Raw genomic sequence first — 8714 nt, 5'->3', positions numbered from 1 at the left:
CCTAAAAAAGAACTTAATAATGTCATAACGCTATCAAACATAATCAGATGTTGAGGTTTATCTGTTTTATGATGTTTATGATAGCTGTGGCAGAACATGTGACTGTAAAACCGGCTGCGTCACCAGCTAGCACACACACACACACACACACACACACACACACACACACACACACACACACACACACACACACACACTGTGTGATCAATCCTGACACACACACTGTGTGATCAATCCTGCTTAGTATAAATTGAAATGTATCAAATAAAATTAACCTGTGGAAATATAATTTACTTTACTTATTAAAGTGTTTTAACCATACTGATCAAGTATACCTTTTCATCCCTCATGCAATTAAACACCTGTTTGTTGATATTAATATGTAACTTATACACTTTGTTAAGTCTACTTATTACCTGCCACTATTTTTTTTCTTAATGCCTGAATACTAGTCATTTTCCAAAGCTTGAAGCAGACTGTTGAACCACGAGATTTAACTCAAAAGATTAAATTGGAGTGGATATACTAAAAAATATGAGTTCATTCAACACTAACATGACTGATGTTCAGGGTTGTGTAAGGACTTCATACATAGAAAAACTGTAAGATAATGTAAGCAGACGATTAAAACATGGAATGCTAATGGGAAATTAAACTAAAAAACTGAACGTGAATGATATGAACTGCACTAACTTTTTTAATAAGTAACAGTGGCAAAATAAATTGTATTTATTTATAGCTGTCAACATTTTAAGAAAAACAGTTTCTTACTACATATTAAATTAATTTTCTGATATCACTGAAAATCCGAAGGAAAAAGACAAAAATAGGGAACAACATACGTAAGAAGAAAAGTTGGCAACTGGATTTCTTTAGGTTTGCAAAGACATTTCACCTAAAACTACTCAATCTACTGAAAACTACTCAAGACTTCCAGTTGCCTCTTTTTACGCTTGATCGGGGTGACTGATAAATTACACAGACATAAAGAAAAATACTCTGGAAATGAGTTCGTTCATTCTAGCAACATCAGTAAAATAAAATGACAATGTAAGAAGTGACACTGTTACAATAGAAGTAATGGGAGCTGTAATTTTTCTGCATGCGCACAAAGTAATCATAAAAAAAGATTGATGAAACTGTTATGGTGATGAAAAACTGTGATAGTGGAGGAAAAATTGTTTCCGAGCATGGAGGGCAATCCACAGATCAGCGCTCCTGTCAGTTAATGCTCACTGGAAATATTCGACCTGAATGTGACATGTTTGCATTGAGCGGGAGCACTGTAGCGATAATTGGTGTTATGTTGTAAGTTAGTTAGCTAAGGCTAAGCAGACCATCTTTTCTCTTCGACCTTACATTAAATAGACATAATGTTCAGTGGTAATGTTCAAATATACCTTTTCATCCCTCATGCAATTAAACACCTGTTTGTTGATATTAATATGTAACTTATACACTTTGTTAAGTCTACTTATTACCTGCCACTATTTTTTTTTCTTAATGCCTGAATACTAGACATTTTCCAAAGCTTGAAGCAGACTGTTGAACCACGAGATTTAACTCAAAAGATTAAATTGGAGTGGATATACTAAAAAATATGAGTTCATTCAACACTAACATGACTGATGTTCAGGGTTGTGTAAGGACTTCATACATAGATTACTTTTGAAGTCTGTCTTATCACCAGTGTTCATGATAACTTAACTGCTTTCTGTGTCCTGCAGATAAAAGCAGCAGCATTAATGGAAAATTCAACTCTTATCAAGTCTTTCTTTAATAATTAGCTTACGTATTATCTCCGGCCACTTTATTGGCACCTCTTACTAAAACCAGGTTGGACTTACATTTGACTACAGAAATGACTTCTATCTTCATGGCATCAATTTAAAAAGGGACTATAAATACTTTTTAAAGATTTTGGGGCTTATTGACGTGAGAGCGTCACATAGCTGCCTGAGATTTGTCAGCTGCACATTCATGGTGTAAATCTCCCCTTTCACCACATCACAAAGGTGATCTACTGGATTCGGATCTGGTGACTCTGGAGGCCATTTGAATACAGTTAACTCATTGTCATATTCAAGAAGCCAGTTTGAGATTACTTGAGCTTTGTGACATGACACTGTGGTCATAAAGAGAAAGAATACTCGGGTAGGGTGTGGCATTTAAATGATACTGAGTTGATACCAATGGGTTTGATACAATGCAGGATGCATCCGTGGTTTCATGTTGTTTACATCAAAATGAAACCCTACCATCCATCTGTGTCACAGTAGAGATTGAGACCCATCAGAATTTTAGTCAGAAAATTGCAGTTTCAGTTTCCTGTTCTTGGCTGACAAGTGTGGCTTTCTGCTGATGTCACCCATCTGCTTCAAGGTTCCACATGTTTTCTGTTTAGAGATGCTCTTCTACATTTTTGGTTGTAAAAAGTGGTTATTTGAGTTACTGTTTCAGCCAGAAAACTGTTGCTCACTGGATATTTTCTAATTTCTGGACCATTAATTGTAAACACTAGAGACGGTTGTGTGGGAAAATTGACAAGCCTGTCTGGCACCAACAGCTATGCCATGTTCAGAGTCACTTAAATTACTTTTCTTCCGTATTTTGATGCTCAATTTGAACTTCAGCAGGTCATCTTGACCATGTGCATATGCCGAAATTCACAGAGTTACTATCATGTGATTCATATTCGACTTATCAAACAACTGAGAAGGTGTACCTAAAAAGTTGTAAAGTAAGATAAAAAATTCAAGTAAACTACAATCAATTATGGCACAAGTTCAGTTTGTTCTTTTTATTATTTAGAAGTGATCATACATAAAAAAATAAACTCATAACATTAATTTAGTGACTGTAAACCACTGACACAAAGAAACCAGAGTTCTCTGCACTGTGCATCATTTCAAGTGTATCAGCACATACAGCAGGAGACCCTCACACAAACATAAATAAATCACAGTATAAGTGTGTACAGATACATCGTTTTAAAAGTAAAAAGATGTTACTAGCTTTTCCTCTATCTTTGTATGAAAGCTTTAAAAACCAGAAGAGGCAGAGCATTCAATGTTCAGCTGAAAATCTGCTTTGAATCAAATACTAGAAAACTTTCCACAGACAAAACCGCTTAGCAAAATTTCTCCAAAGTTGAATTATCGATCTTTTCCAGCCTTGCAGTAGAGAACCATTGAAACCACCATGGCAGCGATCTGCAAAGACAACAGTTAATCAACATTAGATCTAACTACAGTGATCTGAGATGAGATACAAGTTACAATGTGGACAAATTCTGTGTCATATTCTGTACTCTGTAAGATGCAAATTGCTGAACAAGCTGTGGACTTTGCTGCAACTGTCATGCCATTTATAAGGTAAGGTTGAGTCAAATTATGGGATGTTAACTGAACTGTTTATTTTATTCAAAAATAAATAAGGTGTTCATTTGGGCTGAAACTATTTCCCCTTACTTCAAGAGTCAAATCAGTATGAAAATTAACTTTTTTAAATATGTTGTTTCACAGTAATAAAATTAAAATGAATCACCCAGAAAAAAGACACACACACTGTGTCATCTAGTATCATTTATAAGTATATGTAAGATATATGGCCATAAAGAAATTGAAGATAAAAATATACACAATAGATAATAACTAGCATGCAGTATATAACTGATGGATGACGAACGTGAACGATACCTCGAGAGCAGCGATCCCCATTGCCACACCTGCAATGACCAGAGCGTTGTCCTCTATCAGCTGCAGCAGTTTGTCAAAGCAGCCATCGATGTTCTAAAAGCAAAACAAATGTTTTTAGCTGAGGATGGGAAACACTGCTGTGCACTGTACATTGGATTCATTCTGTTGCTGACATGCATAAAATTAGGCCAAATGTAGGCTGGTCTCATACCGAATGTTGCGCTTCATTTTCATTGCATTTCTCAGCACTGATGGTTGAATTACAGCATGGGGCTGGATAGAGACCGTTACTGTTAAAAGGCGAGTTTGTAAAATCTGTGTAGTTCCTGTATCCACAGCATTTAAGCTAGAAGAGAGCAAAAAACTGTTAATGCAACAAGTTTTTAATTACCATAACAACAGAACAAAATTACGACTACAAGTTTGATTAATGTGTAAAATGTGAAGTAATTCAAAACGTTAGTCTTAAAATTTTGATCAAATAAACCTCCATGTGCAGATAGATCACAAACCTTTCTCTTAAATAAATAAATGGGTACAGTACCTCTTTCATTGTGTTGCTCCAGACAGAAGTCAGCTGGTTTTCATTTCCATAGTTGTTTTTAATGCTCTTTTGGACGTTTTTCTCCAGTTCCTGAAGAAGCTCACCAGCCTGAGAGACACAGACAGACAGTAGCACGTTATCATGCTTTTTAGTTTCTAAATCTGACCATTGGCAGCTCTTGCCAGATTTTGCTCTTCAGAGCTACTTACCACATCTTTGAAGACAAAGAGCACAATGGCTCCTGCAACCTCGATGAGGAAGATAATCAAAACAATACTGAAGAACTAAAAGGGGGAAAACGAAAAAGCATACTGTAAAACATTCTTAACAGCATACTCTTAAGGTGTCAGTGGAGAAACAGATGTATAGTTACAAGAAAGTACCTGCTCAAATATGAAGCTAAAGAGTAGCTACAGAAGAATCACAATCTTAAGTCACTATACAGTACATGTCCATTAATATGGTAAAGTTTTCAAGATGGCTATTTACTGTGCATTTCTAAGTCAGTGTAACAGCAAACCCAGCCCTAAAACACATTTATTTCCTGCAGTGTTTGTTTTTTTGTGTGCAGTACATTAATTGGCTGTTGGATATGCCTTTCCACACTAACTGCCATTTGTACACTACGAGTTTTGTCTTCTTTATCCACTCACATCTATCATATTGCCTTTAGCCTCATTAATTTGACAAGAACTAGCGTCAGCAGTCATAAAGTGCTGGCTCTGGTAAGTCAGACTGTTGAAGAATCTTTCAAGAGCACCTGCACCTGTTTTCAAATGTATCGATAGCACACGAAGAAGAAATTTACTGATGTGTCAGTATTTGGTCACATCATGTGTGAGGACACACGTCTTTAAATGAATGGCAAAAGGAAATACTAAACACTTCTTTTAAACATTTTTCTGACTCAGCTGACTTAAATATAATTCTCTCTACTCCCCAGTTGTAAACTGAAATTGTCATCTCAAGGAAAGACTTTGGTGCCATGTTATATTTTATTGATTTGGGCAAAGTTGCAAACTTTATTATCCTACTATTACAGACACAGAAGACCATATCTGCTGTTCTTTCTTTCTTTCTTTTTTTACAAATGTTTTATTCATTTATTTTTATTCCAAACTTTGCTCACCGTCAGCAGCATGCACTTGCTCTCCCTGATGGCACCGCAGCAGCCCAGGAAGCCAATCAGAACTAGTACAGCACCCACGGCGATGAGCAGGTAGCTGACGTTTGCCAGTTGTGATAAGGAGGAGGAGTCTTCCACCTCATCCAGTATATCCAGAAAGGAACTCCTGTCCACCTGCACCCAAATTCCCACACCCAGAATGACGGCACCTGCTAACTGCAGGTTTATGAAGAAAGAAAGGAGAGAAAGAAAAGAACTGTAAGATAATGTAAGCAGACGATTAAAACATGGAATGCTAATGGGAAATTAAACTAAAAAACTGAACGTGAATGATATGAACTGCACTAACTTTTTTTATAAGTAACAGTGGCAAAATAAATTGTATTTATTTATAGCTGTCAACATTTTAAGAAAAACAGTTTCTTACTACATATTAAATTAATTTTCTGATATCACTGAAAATCCGAAGGAAAAAGACAAAAATAGGGAACAACATACGTAAGAAGAAAAGTTGGCAACTGGATTTCTTTAGGTTTGCAAAGACATTTCACCTAAAACTACTCAATCTACTGAAAACTACTCAAGACTTCCAGTTGCCTCTTTTTACGCTTGATCGGGGTGACTGATAAATTACACAGACATAAAGAAAAATACTCTGGAAATGAGTTCGTTCATTCTAGCAACATCAGTAAAATAAAATGACAATGTAAGAAGTGACACTGTTACAATAGAAGTAATGGGAGCTGTAATTTTTCTGCATGCGCACAAAGTAATCCTAAAAAAGATTGATGAAACTGTTATGGTGATGAAAAACTGTGATAGTGGAGGAAAAATTGTTTCCGAGCATGGAGGGCAATCCACAGATCAGCGCTCCTGTCAGTTAATGCTCACTGAAAATATTCGACCTGAATGTGACATGTTTGCATTGAGCGGGAGCACTGTAGCGATAATTGGTGTTATGTTGTAAGTTAGTTAGCTAAGGCTAAGCAGACCATCTTTTCTCTTCGACCTTACATTAAATAGACATAATGTTCAGTGGTAATGTTCATCTAATCTGATTTATGGGGAAAAGCAAATATTCACATTATCGAAAACTCTGACTTAAAGCCATATCTGAACAGAGAAAGTGGGCTAAAATGTACGTCTTATTGAGACTACCTATAAAAGAGAATAATTCATACAGCCAAATGAAATGGTTTGGCCTTTTTTGATTCACTACTCTCTGTAAAGTCTTCTTTGTAGTCTGGTGTAGGATGTGAAACCAAGCTGTTGAAGGGATGCAGACAAACAGAAGTTCTCTCTTTTTTCCAACTTACAAAGATGCCGCCATTGAAGATGAACATCATAATTTTGAGAAAGCCGGAACAACACATTTTGGCTGATTTCTGTTTTTTCACTCTGTTGAAGAAGCAAGAACAAAAAAAATTATGTCAGTTCAGGTGAAAACAACTTATCTAGTGTAATTACAATTATTCTTTTTCAGCATTTAACATGGGGAACTTTTCTTTTACTGCTGAAATTCAAATCAATAGCAAGAGGCAGACAACACAAGCAGTGGCCAACATGGGTCACTCGGCATTCGCTTGGGTTAAACATTAACCAAAGTAGCTGGCAGCAAAAGAGTGGGGGGTCGTAATCTTCTTTAAATATACCAATCGTTTCATGCTGACGTCATGCAGTTTCGGTTGAAGCATTGCCCAAGTCTACATGTTATTTTTTATTCATTTTGCTGCTAGTTATTTAAATCATCCTACTCTAGGCACCTCAGCTGGGTGATATGCTTGCTTCTTTTTTTCCTTGCATTAAAGTCTGTATTTGGTTGAGTTGAGGTAAAAAAAATAGCTTCCTCTAGCTTTGAACTGCAAGTGTGCTGAAATATTACAGCTGAGGTACCTTATCAGGTTAGTGGTTTCACAGTTTAGGTAGCACAGGAGTGCCATAAAAGAGGCACACACAACCCCTTGTCCATTAACTTGCACAACCTAACATGCCTGTTCCTGGTATCAGAGAAATAAACTCCGTTTTATAGTGACTGTCATGTTCTTCCTTATTGCAGCTTTGACAACAGCAATCAATTGGACCTACTTTGCAGCTGCAACCTTGTTTCCATGAGGCAATAAAGTTCCCTTATAACACCTCCATGTTAATTTCTGAATACATACTCGAGCAGCCACAGAAGAGGGGAATAAATTACTTAAACTCTAAGAAGAAAATATGTTTCTGCACCAACACTTTTAATAGAAATGCAGCAGCTAAATAACTCAGTTTGATGGTTTTTTTTTTGTTTTTTGTACCTGTTTTTATACAAAATAATAACACTTGGATATTGCTAAGGAATAGTAATCATGTCACTACAACTTGCCTAATGTTAATAAAATCCTTTGATTACAGAACAAACCATTCATCATCCGGATGAGCTTTAGATTAAGGAAGATTAATAGCAGTGTAGTTGTGGAGTTTGAATTAAAAAGTGAAGAAAGCAACTATACCTGTGTTGTACTGAGGTGTGCGTGTCCGCTGAGGTCTGATCAGCGAGGAGTGTCTGTGCATCGACGATTTGGGCTGCCCATTTAAGTTCTCACAGGTCGCACAACCCCATGACCAACACGCCCACCATAGGACACACACACACACACACACACACACACACACACACACACACACACACGCACACACACACACACAGGGTTCAAAGTTATTTTCAATCACATTTCACAACTTTCCATGACATTGAGATACGTTTTTATGACCAAATGTCACGAAGACAAAAAAAATCAGACAACAACATCATATAAAGCAATTTAATCTGACAAGAGATATTTTCTCAGGTGACGTAATTCAGTCACAAGCTCCTATACAAGGGTATCTGGGAAGCATGTTTTCCAAAACTTCCTGGTTTCATTGTTTTCTTGCAACTCATCAAGGGCTGAAAAAAATACTAATTTAAAATTCAATTAATCATCCAGGTTTTTCATAACAAACACGACTCACACAATCACAATTGTGCTCTACACAATAAGATCTTTCTTGGTGATCAGTCCAATCAAAGAAACCATGGTGATCAAATCAATGCAGGTCATGGTCAAAGTAAAAGGTTCACTATTAAAACACAGAAGTCCAGTGTGATGTCATTGAACAATTAAAACTGTCATGATAAACGATAACTGGTTTACTCGTGGAACATTTTTACGATAATATTTATGACTTTATTGATTTGTCGTGCTATTGATTAGTGAATGATTTCAACACTGCATGGAAACTTCTGGGAATGTTTTATTATTAACTTCATGGATCATTAAGAAGTACTTAATCTGATTCAGCACTGGTTCCTTCCCGGCTCCCTCAA

General features: G+C 36.4%; 1 protein-coding gene across 1 annotated transcript; it reads right to left on the bottom strand.

Annotated features, from left to right (window-relative positions):
* Positions 1-2773: 2773 nt before the first annotated feature.
* Positions 2774-7936, bottom strand: tspan34a (tetraspanin 34a). Its single transcript, XM_026169286.2, has 8 exons — positions 7858-7936; positions 6685-6766; positions 5372-5584; positions 4452-4526; positions 4243-4350; positions 3910-4044; positions 3699-3791; positions 2774-3212 (listed from the first exon to the last, which is right to left on the bottom strand). Exons 2-8 carry the CDS (start codon positions 6739-6741, stop codon positions 3156-3158), a joined length of 738 nt encoding a protein of 245 aa, XP_026025071.2. The 5' UTR covers positions 6742-6766; positions 7858-7936; the 3' UTR covers positions 2774-3155.
* Between the last annotated feature and the right edge of the window lie 778 nt (positions 7937-8714).

Source organism: Astatotilapia calliptera, chromosome 6 (assembly GCF_964374335.1).
Source record: "Astatotilapia calliptera chromosome 6, fAstCal68.1, whole genome shotgun sequence".
Classification (NCBI taxonomy): Eukaryota; Metazoa; Chordata; class Actinopteri; order Cichliformes; family Cichlidae; genus Astatotilapia; species Astatotilapia calliptera.
Note: the sequence above shows the minus strand (reverse complement) of the source record. Positions and strands in the feature narration are given on the sequence as shown.